Source organism: Lolium rigidum, chromosome 7 (genome assembly GCF_022539505.1).
Source record: "Lolium rigidum isolate FL_2022 chromosome 7, APGP_CSIRO_Lrig_0.1, whole genome shotgun sequence".
In the NCBI taxonomy this organism is placed as follows: Eukaryota; Viridiplantae; Streptophyta; class Magnoliopsida; order Poales; family Poaceae; genus Lolium; species Lolium rigidum.
In genome coordinates this window covers 184,515,195-184,533,519 of record NC_061514.1, presented here as the reverse complement: position 1 = coordinate 184,533,519, position 18,325 = coordinate 184,515,195, and the positions used below count along the sequence as shown (strand labels likewise).

The 18,325-nt window shown below is 45.8% G+C and overlaps 1 protein-coding gene across 1 annotated transcript; it reads left to right on the top strand.

The window, feature by feature from the left end:
* Positions 1-4,770: 4,770 nt before the first annotated feature.
* On the top strand, positions 4,771-8,134 carry LOC124677780. The gene is made up of 8 exons (XM_047213739.1): positions 4,771-4,853; positions 5,169-5,234; positions 5,488-5,757; positions 6,733-6,907; positions 7,028-7,241; positions 7,456-7,607; positions 7,691-7,732; positions 7,813-8,134. The coding sequence occupies exons 1-8, from the start codon at positions 4,786-4,788 to the stop codon at positions 7,936-7,938; spliced, it is 1,113 nt and encodes a 370-aa protein (XP_047069695.1). The 5' UTR covers positions 4,771-4,785; the 3' UTR covers positions 7,939-8,134.
* The last annotated feature ends 10,191 nt before the right edge of the window (positions 8,135-18,325 follow it).

The following is an 18,325-nucleotide window of genomic DNA, read 5'->3' as shown; positions in this document are numbered from 1 at the left end:
GTAAAGATTGTCTAAGTGGTATATGGTGTTATTTAGCATCGTGGTGGTAACAAGAACATAGTATTACACATAACCAAACACCTCTATTTTGCATTTGCATTTAGGTAAACAACATATGCGGACAAAGAAATAGCAAGGAGAAAATACACCAAGACTTAACCAAACAATGTGCATATAAGATGGCCCAAGTCTGTTTTCCACTCTCGTTCAAAAAAAAAGTCTGTTTCCCACGAACACGAAAAAACGGGAAAACATACCGGGAGAAAATCAAGCATGTCCTTGGTAGTCATACACCTGGGAGGCTGGGAAGATGTAACCGCCATGTCTCCTACGGAAAAAAGAAGATATAACCCACATGTCAGAGGAAAAAAACCCGACTATAATAGTTTTTTTTTGACAGATAATACCTTTTAGTTGTATCCGAGTAGATCCCATGTCCTGAGGTCGGCCACCGCGATCGTTGGATCCTTTATATGTGTGCGTGACTTTGTCCAAGGCAAGAGGGAGATCGTCCTTGTTGGTAGATAAGAAGAGGGAGGCATCGATCGACTTCTTGATGTTCGAACAGAACAGCAGGACCCCCACCGAAGTATGGAGAATCAAGATACGTAAGTGATCCTTGCTTGTCGTTCGCCATCCTTAATTTTCTTTCTTTTTGGATGCCTTCTCGTATTGCACTTTACTTCCGTCGCATATCAAAAGCTCGTTGCCAGGATTTGGAGCCGTATTTGAGATATATTCATAGTAATTTCCCTGTCCCACGCAAATTGGCTTAGATTTATCTAAATTTAGATATATCTAGATACTAAATAGTTTATATATACATTGAAATTTTTGCAAATCTAAAATAACTTTCATATGACGGAAGGAGTATATGTATTCGATTAAGGTTTACCGTGTTTCCTCTCATGGGTTCATGGCATGGCATATCCTAGAGAAGTTATATTTCTCTCATGTGTTCTTATTATTTCAAAATAATCATAAAAGGGGTTTCCCTTATACTTATTTTTTCCAAAAAAGAAAAGTTTATATAGAAGAGATGTCGAAGAGGATAGACAGTGCCAATGACAACTCATAAGATTTAAAGCAACTACTCGCTTAACTTTAATGTTATCATCCACTCTAATTTTCCTTTCATATTTTTCAACTTCTTTATTCTTCTACTACCTTTTTTAATGGCTGCGTGAACCCTAGTTGTGCGAGACCTGGTGTGAACTTTATCTTCTATTGTCTTGATTCAAACTGTGAGTTTAGTAAAAGCCCGCTTTGCCGGGGAAAAGCTAATCATAGGTACCTTTAGACTGCTCATAGTAGGAGTAATATAGCTAGTAATATCACACATCTTAAAGTATTTTGGTGACGTGACATACTAATAAATGAAGAAAGAGAGTGAGGTGGTAAGTAGCTACCATAACATCACACACCTCAAGGTAAGATGAGTCTACAACATAAGACGGCTCATAGTGAGAGTAACATAGCTAGTAACATCATAAATCTCAAGGCATTTTGATGACATGGCATGCCAATAAATAAAGAAAGAAAATGAAGTGGTAAGAGCAAATACAATAGAGTCCAGTCAGCTGACTATAAGATATTAAATAATATATTTTAGATGAGTTGGAGGAGAGAGAAGAGGAGAGGGAAGGGATGTGAGCTACTATGCAATAGTCAGCTCTTGCACGTGCTCCTATGCACTTTATGAGAGTGAGAGATGGGGCATATATTAGCAAAGTACTTTATTCTTATAGCCAACTATTGTAGATGTTAGCTATATGTTGACTATAAATGATATGACATCTTGTTATAGCCAGCAATTGGCTATACTATTGAAATTCCTCTAACTAACCATGTTACCATAACATCACACACCCAAGGCAAAATGAGAGTACAATATAATAAATGACACAATGCATGACACCATATATAAGTTACTACCCACTATGAAGGTAGTAACTTAAACTAGTAACATGACATATGTTACTAGTCTAAGTTACTCCCCACTATGACCAGCCTAATAAATGATACAATGCATGGCACCACATGTAAATTATTACTCATTATAAAGGTAGTAACCTAGACTAGTAACATGGCTCCCACTATGATCAGGCTTACTTTGACACAAATCAAACCATGGAACTGAACACTAGGTGTGCATGGTGTAAATATAGTCTACCATTGGTCTTTTTTTTTTTGTTTAGAAACAATTTGATCTCTTTTCTTTAAAACTCATAATACTTTATTATTTCCAAAGGTACCTTGGCCTGCTGTGCCGAGTGGGCCCAACACCCCATAAAATTAAAGGGGGAAGAATATCCAAAACTAGTGCCGGTGGCCATTTGACGACCGCATTTGGTGCATATTAAACCTCGTATTTAACTATAATCAACCCGCACACCAACCTAGGTCAGATTCCATCTCCCGCATATACCCCGCACTACACATCTGCGAATGCATTAGGATCGCTGGTTAATTTGGTCTAAAATCAAGGGTATGTGAATGTTTCGGCGAACAAATCGTGCACCGTTCATTTCCTGCCCAACTGTTTGGATGAGGCTGGAATCCCGTAGCGCTGGGAGCACTAGATAATATCTTTACTATTAAACGGTGATGGGTGGTGTCCGTAGGTAAGAAAAACGCTTGGTACGTCAAAAAAAACCCAGCACCAATCGGCCGTTCGCGCGTCCCAAAAACCAGAATCTAGCTTCGTACGTAAGAAAACCGGCACTTGTTCCTTTGTTCGTGCTTTGAACCTTTCCTCGGTATCGAACTCTGATTCCTATGTCAAATACCGTAAAGATCGCTTGATCTGATACCATAAAGAACGCTTGATCTGCGCCATAAATATAGCTTGATTTCCGTTTAGTTTTTGCCCCTCGCAATCCAAAAACTTCGAGATCTATGTCGTCCGCTGCAACATAAACCCGCCGCCGCGCACCATCACAGACGGAACACGTACGGTAGGCGCGAGGCTCACAACGCTGGAGTTTACCAAGAAAAGCAGCGGTGTGTGGTGGAGGCCTGAAGCCGCTTCCGTTGCACTGCCTTTACAGCAGTCCCCCCGCGTTCAGCTGACCACCAGGCCTTCTCCGCCTCGTCGAGCAGCATATTCCGTCGAAGGAATCGAGCCGACACTGGTACATCATCGCAGCAGCAGGTTCGATTTGTCTGTCGGGCTTCTCGGCCTGGACCAAAGAATTGGAGAGTCACGGAGAGGCGAGGATCGGGAGCGATCTGCATGAACCCACCAATCCCACCATGGCCTCGTGGCTGACCAGCGTTTGCCTGGAAACTCTCAGATCGTCCCGATCGACCTTACGATGAGGACCACCGCGAGTGGAGGTTGTGTCGCGTCGTTGTTGTTCGTGGATTACCTCACGGCCTTCTTGAGCTACGAGCAGTACGTAGGCTTCCAGAGTCCAGACCCAGCAGCTTGGTGGTACGTCGCTCAGCTTGATTTTCGACTCGACCACGAGGTGATCTCCGCCATCGCACAGCCTGAATGCCGCTGCGCGACCGCATGCCGGCAGGTCTGATAGACATACGAGGCCGTCTTTGCGCCTGAATGACGGACGGCGGCAAGCAAAACGTCCTGCTCTGAGCCCTCACGCCTGCCGGCTCTGGCCAGTAACTGCAGCAGCTACGCGTCCTCGCCGACCGGCCAAGCTCATCGGCCCCGTGTGGAACAAAGCTGTGCACGACGCTTGTGACTTCGACCACGTGTTGTTCGACGGCTCAATCGTGTGCACCTGCATGTGATCTCAGGGAAGTGTTTTGTTACAGTATTTTACTGTGTGGAGTACTTTATTATGCTTCATGAAGATCTCTTCCTGAAGATCTCTTCCTGGCTTCCTGCCTCGAGACTTTTTTCAGTTTGTTTGCAACAACACGTCCCCGGATGAACCTGAACCAGACCAATGCAAGTTTAGCCTTTCGAGGTGCTGCTGTAATTACATATTTTCTTGATAAATTTAAAATTAGATTATTGCAACATTTTGCACCTTGTTACATACTTACATGTCTGCTTAAGTTTATTTCTTTTTACTGTTAAGGTACTTATCTTTTTTTAAACGCATAAAACAACTCATTATACTCCTTGAATAATATAAATTAGTTTATTGCTACAGTGTACACCATAGTACATGTACTCTTAAGTTTTTGTTGTCATTTTCTATTGAATCCACGTATGAGCATTAGCGTTGCATGTTATATTAGAAGGAGAAACGAAATACATTAGGAAAATATAAAGATTCTTCCTTGCTAGGTTTTACACCATATTGCAGCAGTGCTTATTTTTGCCCTATGTTTGGCGTTGATACATTTTTTTTAAAAATTTATTCTTTCGTAATCATGTTATTTTACTTCATTTGAAATTTGAAACCTGTCTTTGAATAATTTGGTACATAAAATAATTTAATTATAGGGGACCGTGAAAGTAAGTCATGTAATATTCACTCAAGTGAGGATCTAATATATTGGTGACATTGATTTAAAGTTGTGTGTTTTATTTATATTTCTTCATCTACTAATCACTTTTTCTTCCAAAGTCATGCATTAATCTAATAGAGAACAAATCGTCATTTTTAAACGATAAAGTATCATCAAATGGGCACATAATGTATATTCTATTAATATTTAAAATTTAATTCTAGCATTTGTAAGTTATTTCACCGTAGCAACGCACGGGTTTAGTGCTAGTATACTATACTCCTTCTAGACCGCCTGATCCTCTGTTCCCCTCCCTACCATTTTCGTTTCTTTGGCCTCTGAAGGAATCACCAAACCCTAATGGCGCCGCGCGACAAGAAGAAGAGGGCGGAGTACCGCCGCCGCGGCGATCTCCGGATGAAAATGGAGTAGGATCACCGCCATCTCCCCCTCTCGCTTTATAATTCGCTTTCTGTTTTCTCATCTAGTAGGAAGGGCGTGGATCGAATTGCTTACCGATGGGGATTGATTGCTGGGAGGCTTGGGGTTCTCGTATAGATCGGGGTGTACTTCAATGGGATTTGCCTTTGTTTTAGTCGGATTCATGCCGCAAGTTAGATTTTTTTTTTCCTTTTCTTTCATGGTCTCTGCCAAGTTGGAAATGGCATATTGTTTTTCCCCATCTCTAAGCATAAGGTTAAAAATTCTTCTTTTATTCATCTGTGCTGCTTGTTCCCCTTCAGGAGGTTGACAAAACTTGATTTACCAACTGCTTCTACGTTAACCATGGACGCCCCTCTGCCGTACCCGTAAGACTACTACCTCTCAATTTGTCGTTAGGTTCATTTATTTATTTATTTTTGGTCCAGTCGAAAAGGGCAAGGCTCGAGTTGTTTGCGGTTGGGATTGACTTGTTGGGTCTGCATTTTAGTCAGATTTCTGGCATCTATTAACTAGTATCCACAAAGAAATTATCAATTTCGCTATATGTTGCATGCTCATTTTTTTCTTCGAATCTCTTAAGATTATTGTTCTACTCATCGAGCCTGTATATTCCTTTAGGCGTGAGGCGGAGAAGAAGCATGTGGCTGGTTCTGCATCTGGAAAAATGGATCTCTCTCTCTTGGAGGAGCCTCTCGAAGCTACAACATCGGAGTTGACACCGCCCATTTTGGCTGTGAATTGCAATGACTGGGGTATTTCATTTTACATCAGGACTGATGGTGGGGGCTATTTACACACATATCCTGACGTGGGTGGGCCATTCAAGACCCTACAGGATGCTCGAGAGGCTATTGATACCTTTCTTCGTCGGCGCCAGGACCCAACAATGTAAAGCTCTCCACTTGCGCTCTTGATTTCTTCTTTTGTGCATACTTGCATTTGATTACTCCTAGCAGACATTCTACATAGCCAACATGCTTTTCTATCATGTACGCCACACAAAGAAAAAAATGATCCCAGTATTTTCAGCAGTAATCAAGAAAATCAATGCCACTAAGGTTTTACTAGAAAAGGCTGTCAAGTTTACAGGCAAAAATACATCCCACGAGTCCTTGTTTTGGTTCACTTGAACCTAGATGAATAGTTGAGTTTTTGAAACAGTAAGCATGGTGGTAAAGTAGCTGAAAATAACAAGTATATATATTCAAGTCCGCATGAATTTCAAAATTCTTGTTTTGGTCCACTTGAACTTAGGTGGACGGTTGAGTTGTTGAAATAGTGCATAGTGGTAAGCATAGCTGAAAATAACAAAGTATACATATTGATGCTATGGTACCATTCTATATATGGGGTTATCTCTCTGCCATGAACATGCACAGCTCAGTTTCTTCCACGTACTAAATAATGCCAAGGCGAGACCAGCAAGTTCAGTTAACTGGTGAAAACAACATTAAGAACAGACTGAGTTTTGGGTATCTGAAAATGAATGCATCTACACACTAAGTAATGTCTAGATTTGCATGTATCTACAGTTCTACACATTGAAACGCGTCTAGATACATGGCAGGTAATTTGGAACGGAGGGAGTACCTTTTTCCTTCTTTTTACTATGCATTGAGAAGTGACACCTTACGAACATGTACACGTTTTATTCCATTTTTGTCAACTACAGCCCATTAGCTATATGTTAAAGAGGTAATAACTTGCGAGCTGTTTTGATTCCTAATCTACAAACCTTCGACAAAATTGACCCCAATCCTCTGTCAGCCTGATAACATTTACTGAGTGCTTAGTACCAGATTTTACTCCACCTTTGAGAAATTAAAATCTGCTAATCATATGAAACGCTCTGATCTAAACTAGGTTCATGGATGGGCTTTCTTATGCGGAGAGGAGTGTAAAGTGGACTCTTTACTGGCCTGATGGCACTAGGAAGACTCCTTCAAAATCTCAACAAGTGGATTTAACCCGTAATTGGACGTACCAGTTGGCTCATGCTTTGATGGATGGGTATAATGAGAAGCACTGTCTTACGGAGGTTTGCTCTCTGTACCTCCTATCTGCCCCCACACTCTGTCGTGCTAACACTATGCTGTACTGTCTTACTCATCCATCTCACAATATTACTTATTGATCAGATCCATGCTTGTTAATTTAGGATCGTGCACATCAAGTCAAAGAAGTTGTGTGCATCGAAGCAATTTTTGAGGGTGATGTGTTTAAGTGGTACAATCATATCAATTTCACTACAAGGGCTAAAGGAGACCATGGCATCACCACCAATCTATTTTTTGCCGAAGTCATATCTACAAAAGGAGAACTTGAGGAATTGGTTCCCAGCTGTTTACGAATGCTTGAACCTTCTGATAATGGTTTGTACATGCTCTTGCCTTGAAATGAATTTTATTCTAGTTTGTGCATCGCTCTAACATGAACCTACGTGTCAAACAGTTTTGTAGATGTGTTTTCTGGCTCTGCAATTGTAGTATCTCATATTGGTTCATGCATACCTGTTTTATTACCTCAATTAATAGTTATTACTATTATGCATCTGTGCTTCTTATTCTGTTTTGTTTCTATTGCAAGGTACGTGCCATGGTTGTCAAAATAATGGAAGTGGTGAGCATATGAAGCACCCGAAGGATGCTTCTGCATACACGGGTGGTCACATGAGGGACACAGTTTTTTTCGAAGGACCTGGATTGCCTCCCATGGAATACCCTGTAGATGAGGACGAAGTATGTATGATGGTTTATTTCCTATCGATGTAGTGTTTAACATTTGTGTTCCATGTTCGTTGCTAACTGCATGCCATTTACAGCTGCATCGCGCTGAGGAGGCTAGGTTAAGAGCCAAGCTCACGGTAAGGGTGTGGCACATCTCGTGCTGTAAATGTACCCTTATGCATGGTACTTGATTGATTAATTCTTTCCTCGTCTGTAGGCCTATGAGGATGCAAGCGTTTTTGAAAAGTTCAAGGGCCCACAGCCTGGCCCCTTTCTGGTCAGAAAACCTCTTGTTGAAACCGAAGAAATGCGGCAGTTCTGGTCGTCTATATATGGCTCCTGAAGTGAAAGATGACACCCCTTCACTTCCTTTTGACCAAATAACGCCATCAGGCAGAACCTTTACACTAGTTATTAATGCTGTCGCGTTGTGCACCAGTTAAATTGTTATTTCTTGTTAGCTTGAGATGGGTCTGTTCTTAACTGTTATAAGAACGTAATCACTGACGAGTGATGTTTTCATAAGTTTGCTTGTAACATGACTTGTGCGTTCTTGCGTCTTGTCCCTGTGATTGAGCGGTAAGTACTGACGCTTGAGAAATAACATCTACCCCCAGAGCGCTCAAAGCCGCCATATCCATCTGTCAAGCTCTGCACGCATGGGATGGATCTCCAATCTGTCGACATATTTTGCTATGATTTAATGCATGTATTCCTTTGTAATGTCATAGCTGTTTGTGAAAAGAATCTCAGGTGCTTGTTCAAAGAATCAGTGGTTGTTGCGATGTAATTTTGTGCTTACAAAAACTGTTTTTGAGGATCGCGACTTGCTTGCTTTCTCTTCAAAGAGTCCTCAATGGGATAGCTACGCGCCCTATCAAACATGGGAGGGGGTTGAGGCAAGGGGATCTGCTCTCGCCCCTCCTTTTTTTTTTTTTTTTGCTTGCCATTGATTCTCTACAACAAATCCTTGAGCTTGCGACTCAACAAGAGCTCCTTCGCAAGTTCAGAGGGAGGGGCACCATCCTTGGTACCTCTCTACGCGGATGATGTGGCGGTTTTTGTTGCTCCTCAAAGATGATATTTAAAACCTCTCTATGGTGGTGCCAATTTGGTGTAATGAGATTGACCTTGATGATGCGTTTGTCGGTTGACTGGTGATCAGAGTGCCTTCCTTTTGAAATATCTTTCAGAGTTCGTTCCTGGGTACTTAGAGCATCGCGTCCCCCAAATGATATTTGGGGGCCGTGGATAAGAAATGGAGAAAAAAGTTGTGTAGCAGCGTCCCCCAAAGCTAAACAACGCCTCATTTTGTGTCTGACGTCTCATGTAGAGACTCTGTGTATAGAGTCTCTACCGGGGACGCCGGACACAACAGCGTCCACATGCATGCATGCAACCCCTAGTCCCCACATGTCATTCTCTTTTCCCACACTTTCTCTCACACACTTTTCCCACATGGGATGGTCCCCTTTATTAAAATGCATGCATCCGGCTCTAAAAAGAATGCATGCATCCAGCCGCTGTTTGAGGGACACGACTGGGAAGGGCCTCTTTTTGTACAGATTTTTAGTCTCTTTTTGTTCGGCGCTGTCTCCAAACGTACCCCATATCGTTGTGCCAGATTTTTTTGAGGGACGCGACTGGAGATGCTCTCTCTCTCTCTCTCTCTCTCTCTCTCTCTCTCTCTCTCTCTCCTCCTTTTTTAAGGATACGTCATGGAAAGACGTATCGGAGTTAAAGAAGAAAGGCCAGAAGGCCTGAAGTACAACACGCTCGGGGCACAGCGCCCGTGCAGCGCAACTCCCCGCTACCCCTAGGAGGTAGCACACACACATTGCCGGACTACTCGCGGCACCTCCACTTATCTACTGACGCGAGGGATCCTCTAAAGATCCCGGCCACTCTCCACAGCTCCGCCTCATTGGCAATCGGTGAAAGCACCGCAGACTTGGAAGGTGCGACCCTTTCAAACATAATGCCGTTTCGGTGTCGCCAGAGACACCAACAAACGAGGGTCACACCTGTCCAGAGATCGCAGTCTCCCCCGGCCCTCCACGCTTATCCTGCAGCCAACCAACGAAGCTTGTATCTACCTGCGACATCTAGTGCAACTTCCCCTGCCAGCGCAGACAAGCCGCCCAAACCTCTCGAGACAACACACAGCCCACGAGCATGTGGTCTAAAGTCTCCTCGCTCTGATCGTAGAAAAGGCATGCGGGCGGATGCGGAAGGCCACGCCTGCTCAGCCTATCTGAAGTCCAACATATCCTGACAGCCAGCCAAAGGAAGACTCTGCAGTTTGGTGGGGCCCTCGAGCGCCAAATCTGAAGCGCCCCTGGCATATCCACCATAGCTCCAAACATCGCGCGGTAGCCCGATCGCGCAGAGTAGGCAAAGTCTTTCACCCAGCCCCATCTGAAGCTATCTTCTACACCCTCGAGTAGGGCTACATCCTCCAACCTGTCTGCCGCATAGAAGAGCTCCCGGATCGCTGGTGCATCAAGATCAGGCGGGACATCATCCAACCAAGCGCCGGCCAAGCCTTCTCGCACTTTGCGCATTCGCATCAAGCGCTTTGGTACCGCCTTCAGCAGGTTTGGTGCTATGTCCGTTAGCCGACTTTCGGGCAGCCTCTGTCCAGAAGAAGGTGGACGCCCCGTCACCTAGCACCGAGAAATTAGCACCCTCGAAGAGCTGTCTCACCACTTGTGGGACCTGAATGTTCAGCTCCTTCCACGGCTTCGAGTCATCGACTTGTTGAAGCCACAACCATCTAGCCCTCAAGGTGATGTTCATGTACCGGAGACTGGGGATGCCAAGCCCCCCTAGTCTTTTGGGGCACAGACTTTGTCCCACGCCAGTAAGCAGTGGCCACCTTTAACGTCCTTTCGACCCTTCCACAGGAAACCTCTTATAATCTTTTCAATGGCCGTGAGCGTCTTTGCTGGGATATCAAGAGACATCATAGAGAAAATGGGGATCGCCGAGAGTGTCGCTCGGACGAGCTCCAGGCATCCACCCCTATCCAGAAGGGAGGCCCTCCAGCATGGCAGTTTGTTGGCCACTTTATCCACTAAGTACTGAAGCTGTTTGATGTCGGTTTCCTCAGTGTCAGGGGAAGCCCGAGGTAACAAAGAGGAAAGGGAACCATTGGGCAACGGAGCTCACTGACAACGGCCTCCTCATCAGCATCAGAACATCTAATGAGATTTGCCGAGCACTTATCCATGTTGGTGCGGAGACCCGAGGCATCTCCAAAGTCCTGAATGATCGCTGCGAAGACCTTGAGATCAACCACCAGGGGACACAGGAAAGTAACCACATCATCAGCATAGATGGAGGTGCGGTGCGCAGTCCGGATGCAGCCAGTGGGGTGAGCAGACCCACAACTGAGGCCTTCTCGATCATCAGGTGAAGGATCTCCATAATCAGAATGAAGAGCTGAGGAGATAGTGAATCTCCCTGTCTTAATCCACGCCTGTTGGCAATCCTAGAGCCAGGGCAACCATTGATCAACACACGAGTCGATGTCGTGGATAGAAGAGCGCAAATGCAGGTTAGGATCCTCTCCCCGAACCCAAGCCTCCTCAGGACCTCAATAAGAAAGGGCCACTCCACCGTGTCAAAGGCCTTTGTTATTTCCAGCTTCAGCACCACCGCAGAAGTTGAGTTGCTATGAAGCTTGCAAGCTGTTCCTTGGACCATCATGAAATTATCATGAAGGCACCTTCCACACACGAATGCACTCTGATGCACACCAACCATCTAAGGCAAGACAGGAGCTAACCGGTTAGCCAACACCTTGGCTACCAGCTTACCGAAGCCATGTAAAAGGTTGATGGGCCTGAAATCCTGGACCTTCTCAGCTCCCTCTTTCTTAGGGATTAGAGTGATGAGTGCTCCATTGACCGCCCCAAATCCACGATAGCCCATGAGGGGCATAGAGTTGAAAGCTGTCATAATATAACCCTTTATGATGTCCCAACATGCCGTGAAAAAGCGAGCAGAGAAGCCATCCGGACTAGGGCATTTGTCCCCGGGCATGCTTTTGAGAGCTGTCCACACCTCCTCCTCAGTGAATACACCATCAATATGCTGGAGGTCAAAGGTCGGGAGTCTGAGGTACTCCAAGTCAAGGGAGAAACTTCTGTCCGTCGCTGATCCATTCAGGCTGTCGAAGAAGGAATCCACAACCTCAGACTTGTCCACATGCTCTGTAACTCGCACGTCATCCACGATCAGGTGACCAATGTTGTAACGGCCCCGGGTAGCACCCTATTAGATTTGTTTGTGTTTTTCTTTTGTGCATCATCATGATATCATGCATCATATCATCCATGCTTTTTAAATAAAACTATCTTATAAACCCTCCCTCTCTCTCTCTCCTTTCATCTAACAAACCCTAACACAAACTATTTTATTTTTGAAATAAAAACTTTGGCTCTTATCTTATCCCCTCTCTCTTATCCCTATTTTACAATTAAGCTTGTTCAACAATTAATTTTGGAATAAAATGTGATTTGTTTTGGTTACAAATAAATTAATTATTTTAGAAACCAAATCCTTTTAATCTCACTCTCATCTTTGGTTCAATTCAAAACAGAATTGAAATTTAATTCAAATGATTAGAAAATAAAAACAAGAAAAAGGAGAAAACCCTAACCTATCTATCTTGGGCCCTCTCCCTCTCCCCGCAGCCCAACCTGACCCCTTCTCTGGCCTTTCTCCTTCCTTCCCGTGCAGTCCAGCATCGGCCCAACCCAACAGACCGAAGGGGTACGCATCTATCTTCCTGTTGTCGTCTTCCTGGACGCCGAGCACGCGGGAGACGTGCTCCGTCGACGTCACCACGCACTCACGCCCTACTCACCTGCTCCCTCCTCCCTTTTAACCCCTCTCCGTGCCCTGCAAACCCTAGCCTCCTCCATCTTCTCCTCCCACGCGCCGCACCCCTCTTTCCTTCTTCTCTGGGAGAAACCCCATCCCCGGCCACCGTCGGCCTCACCATGGTGCCACCGCTGCAGGCCACCCCTCTCCGTTCTGAGGGCACCGACGGGTGCACCTCGTCTCCCTCTTTCACCCGGTGCAAGGAATCAGAGCGGGAGCCCTCCAATCACCGCGAACTTCGCGGTTTCTTCTTCGACCCCGACGGCCTTCTCCGTCGATTCCGGCGGCTGAGGACCTCCTCCGGCCGTTCTGAGACCATATCTATGATCCTGGTAGCCTGGAACATCTCTTCGACCCCGCTTTTACCTTCCTCGCTTCCTGGTTCGGTTTTCCACCGGTGACACCGTGTATCCGCCGCAGGACCTCGTCGCCGGCGTGCCTCCGGTGCTCCCCTCGACCCTGCGCCAACTCCACCTGGTCTGCGCCGACGAGAGGCGCCGAACGCACACCCGCGCGCATCCAGGGACGCTCTCCATCGACCGCCCGCGTCTGCGCCGTCCGCGGTGACCGCCCCCTTCTGGAACGCGCCCGGCGTCGAGCACCTTTCAGGCCTGCAGGCAAGGTTCGCCACGCTGGCCATCCGACGTGGCCAGCGGGCCCGCTCGTCAGCGACCCGGGCTAAGCACCCCGTGGGTGAGAATCCCCCCAGATCTAGATCTGATCAGTTTTGCATCAAACCCCCTGCGTCTTTTGATTCCTAAACCCGCGGTCCCTGGCTGATGTTCTTTCCAAGGAAACCCCCTGATACTTTATAAAACTAACCCGGGGTCCTTCCCCCGCCTGAAAATGATTTTCGGGTCCTTTCCTATTTAAATAAAACCTCTTTTCTATTTTAAATGATAATAAAACTAAATTGTTAATAACTTTTAACTGGTAATTCAAAATAAAAAGTGTTATATATGAATTTTGATCAGAAAAATGCACTGAACATGATTATGCCATCCATGTCTGCTGTTGCATCATGCTTCATACCATTCCGTGATAGTTTGCATTAACACCTAATATGGAACATATGGAATATGTGAGATACTATATAAATGTTGTCTCGGTTCCATTTAACTTTGTTGTAGCTCACCCCTGCCATGTTTGTTATGCTAATCCACCCTTAACTTTGACGATAGAAAATGCAACGCCAACCTAAATTGCTTGTCCGGAGTTCCGACTCCGATTAATATGGATAAGTTGCACCGCATCATCCTTGTCATGTCATGCATATCATCTTGAGCATGCTGGTTCTTTATCCGTAGTAGTAAGATTGCATACGTTGTGTGTTCCAGCATTTGCTTCTTCCCGGATAGGATCACGAAGTGGTGATGTGAGATACGACGAGTTCTCCGACAAGTTCTTCTGCAGCTTTCCACAGGCGAGCCCTCTCTCTTCACCTATTTACTCTCCCCCTCGCACTGCTATCCTTATGTTGCGATTCTTTATCGAGTCACGCATCCTATTCCACTTGTTTACCATAATAATCCTATATGTATCATTCCTTAACCATAGCCGTTGCTTGATGTTTGAGCCTTGCGAGTCGTAGGCGTGTTAGGCTCTGTTGTTTATCTCGATCTGATATCGGGATATGTTGGGTTGTTGGGAGGTTATCACATGCTATATCAGTTGTTGGAGATACACATGCTTTACTTATTTGTTAACAACTAAAATTGTAAGCGAGAGGCATCTCGTGAGCCCCTTTGCGAAAGCATCGGAACTTTGACTCGCTAATGTCCCCTAGGACCCGAGTTCTTGTTATCCGTTCCGAGATTGAGCGCTCTACCCATGCGTGGGGACGATTATTGGGACCCCCTCACCCATTACCTTTTCTCAAGTCAGTTGAAAAGGGGGCCACAACCTTGGTTTTATTTGCCTATGCCATGTATGCCATGCTTTACTTACTCGTTGCCTTCGGGTGTTTACTTCCTGTTGCCTTCGGGTGTTTATATTCTGTACTGTACCCCGCAGGACGTTTAGCGAAAGCGTGTGGTTCGCACGCCTAGCCGCCGTCGCAAACCCTGAGTCCGCTTCGGAGTACGGCCGGACTTCGTTACGGGTAGCTTAGTCGGGTGGCCCCCTAGACTTTCTTGTTGAACTGGGAACGGTCTTGTTGTGAGACATCCACCTGTCGTAAGTGGGTCGAGCATGCGTATGGTTACATTTGGGCAACCCCTGCAGGGTGTACATCTTATCGATAAGCCGTGTCCGCGGTTATGGACGACTTGGAATTGTATAGCTTGATCATAGAACAACTTACACCTTTATGTTGATGCTAATAATTTGCTAATAATTTGCGTAGTAATATAGCATTACTACAACCGATACCTAATAAAACTTGTCCACCGTTGAGTGCCTTTTACATTGCCTCTTTGCAATTGTTGAAGGGGATATGTGTATTTGGCTGGGTTATGTTTGTGTAGTATTTATCTCGTTACCTTGTGCGCTCTCTTATCTTCTCTGAGTAGACGGATGTTGTAGCGTGTCTCTATTGGTTATAGTTTTGCTGCCGCTAAACCTACCATATAGCCCCAGGCGATATATATCTATACTCGCTCGGCGAGCATAGCCATTTCTAGTCTCGCTAAGTACGTGCCGGAGTTCGTTCCTTGGTACTTACTCTCGCCTTTTCCCCTTTCTCTTTTGCTTCATCCCTTTTGTCGGCAACCGATGGCCCGACTTTGGCAGGTACAAGATGACGACGTTAGCAAGGTTACCCTTCCGGCTTGGCCTGGGCAGGGTTATGGACGCCATTGGTTATCTTCAGGACTCTTAGTCCAATTTGTATCTTGTCCGTACTCGGACGTATTCGATCTTCTGTATGATTTGGATCTTTGTATTGTATATTTGTATCTTGACTCGTTGGAGTCGTTGTTGTAATATATGTTTCTTGCGGGCTCTATTGTAATCCTGTTGTAATGTTACCGCTCGTGTTAATTCCTCTGGCATCACGTGTGTGATTCGTCACGCACGTCGTGTCGGAGGGCGTCTCTGGATCGATATCGTGCGGATTTCGGCGGGATCGCTGGAATCCTCATGGTACCGGTTCCGGGGCGTCACAAATGTGATGGGATTCGTAGCATAGAAAACAAAAATTTCCTACCGCAAGAACGAAACACAAGCCAAGATCTAATCTAGAAGATGGTAGCAACGAGGGGATCATGAGACTAACCCTTGAAGATTTCTAAAGCCTAACGAGATTAGATCTCGTGGTGGATGTAGTCGATCACTTGCCGCTTGCAAAAGCGCGTAGAAGATATTAACGGTGCCACAAACGGGCAGCACCTCCGTACTCGGTCACACATTCGGTGTTGATGAAGACGACGTCCTCCTCCCCGTTCCAGCGGGCAGCGGAAGTAGTAGATCCTCCTCGGAATCCCGGCAGCACGACGGCGTGGTGGAGGTGGTGGTGGAGAACTCCTGGCAGGGCTTCGCCTATGCGCTGCAGGAGTTGTATGTGGAGGAGGAGAGGCTAGGGTTTGGGGAGAGGGGGGACTTGGGCGCCACCATCAAGGGGTGCGGCCAACTAGGGCTAGGTGTGGCCGGCCTCCTCCCCTTGCTCCTCATTATATAGGTGGAAATCCCCAAGTGTTGGTATCCAAGTCTTCGAATAAGACCCGAAACCAAAACCTTCCATAGGGACAAAACCTACCCAAGGGGGAATCCTACTCAAGGTGGGACTCCCACCCCTTCCTTGGGGGGGTTGGCCGGCCACCACAGGTGGAGTCCACCTGGGACTCCTCCCCTTTAGGGTTGGCCGGCCATGCAAAGTGGAGTCCCTCCGGAACTCCACTTTCCATGGTGATTTCTTCCGGACTTTTCTAGAACCTTCCATAAATGCACCGGATCATTTCCAAACTTGGAAAGTGATTTCCTATATATGAATCTTATTCTCCAGACCATTCCGGAACTCCTCGTGATGTCCTGGATCCTATCCGAGACTCCGAACAAAACTTCGAACTCCATTCCATATTCCATATCTACTTAAACGACATCAAACCTTAAGTGTGTCACCCTACGGTTCGCGAACTATGCAGACATGGTTGAGACCTCTCTCTGACCAATAACCAATAGCGGGATCTGGAGATCCATAATGGCTCCCACATATTCAACGATGACTTAGTGATCGATTGAACCATTTACATACGATACCGATTCCCTTTGTCACGCGATATTTTACTTGTCCGAGGTTTGATCATTGGTATCTCTGTACCTCGTTCAACCTCATCTCCAACAAGTACTCTTTACTCGTACTGTGATATGTCATCTCTTATGAACCATTGATACGTCCCAAACGTATCTATAATTTCTTATGTTCCATGCTACTTTTATGATGATACTCACATGTTTTATACACATTATATGTCATATTTATGCATTTCCCGGCACTAACCTATTGACGAGATGCCGAAGAGCCAGTTGTTGTTTTCTGCTGTTTTTGGTTTCAGAAATCCTAGTAAGGAAATATTCTCGGAATTGGATGAAATCAATGCCCAGGGGCCTATTTTTCCACGAAGCTTCCAGAAGACCAGAGGGGAGACAAAGTGGGGCCACGGGGCGCCGCCACACTAGGGCGGCGCGGCCTAAGGGGGGCCCGTGCGGCCCTAGCGTGTGGGGCCCCCGTGACTCTCCCGACTCCGCCCTTCCGCCTACTTAAAGCCTCCGTCGCGAAACCCCCAGTCATCGAGAGCCACGATACGGAAAACCTTCCGCAGACGCCGCCGCCGCCAATCCCATCTCGGGGGATTCGGGAGATCGCCTCCGGCACCCTGCCGGAGAGGGGAATCATCTCCCGGAGGGCTCTTCATCGCCATGATCGCCTCCGGATCGATGTCCGAGTAGTTCACCCCTGGACTATGGGTCCATAGCGATAGCTAGATGGTCGTCTTCTCCTCATTGTGCTATCATGTTAGATCTTGTGAGCTGCCTATCATGATCAAGATCATCTATTTGTAATCCTACATGTTGTGTTTGTTGGGATCCGATGAATATTGAATACTATGTCAAGTTGATTATCAATCTATCATATATGTTATTTATGTTCTTGCATGCTCTCTCGTTGCTAGTAGAGGCTCCGGCCAAGTTGATACTTGTGACTCCAAGAGGGGGTATTTATGCTCGATAGTGGGTTCATGCCTCCATTAAATCGGGACGAGTGACGGAAAGTTCTAAGGTTGTGGATGTCTTGTTGCCACTAGGGATAAAACATCGATGCTTTGTCTAAGGATATTTGTGTTGATTACATTACGCACCATACTTAATGCAATTGTCGGTTGTTTACAACTTAATACTTGAAGGGGTTCGGATGATAACCCGAAGGTGGACTTTTTAGGCATAGATGCATGTTGGATAGCGGTCTATGTACTTTGTCGTAATGCCCTGATTAAATCTCATAGTACTCATCATGATATATGTATGTGCATTGTTATGCCTTCTTTATTTGTCAATTGCCCAACTATAATTTGTTCACCCAACATCTGCTATCTTATGGGAGAGACACCACTAGTGATCTGTGGACCCCGGTCCTATTCTTTACATCCGAAATACAATCTACCGCAATTGTTCTTTACTTGTTCTTCGCAAACAACCATCATCATCCACACTATACATCTAATCCTTTGTTTACGAGCAAGCCGGTGAGATTGACAACCTCGCTGTTACGTTGGGGCAAAGTTCCGTGATTGTGTTGTGCAGGTTCCACGTTGGCGCCGGAATCCCCGGTGTTGCGCCGCACTACACTCCGCCACCAACAACCTTCAACGTGCTTCTTGGCTCCTCCTGGTTCGATAAACCTTGGT

Excerpts from the sequence above, each read along its gene's own strand:
- LOC124677780 (XM_047213739.1), top strand. The coding sequence starts at position 4,786 with ATGGCGCCGCGCGACAAGAAGAAGAGGGCGGAGTACCGCCGCCGCGGC. Across the intron at positions 7,608-7,690 it reads ACCCTGTAGATGAGGACGAA|CTGCATCGCGCTGAGGAGGC; the intron begins GTATGTATGATG and ends TGCCATTTACAG. Across the intron at positions 7,733-7,812 it reads GGTTAAGAGCCAAGCTCACG|GCCTATGAGGATGCAAGCGT; the intron begins GTAAGGGTGTGG and ends CCTCGTCTGTAG.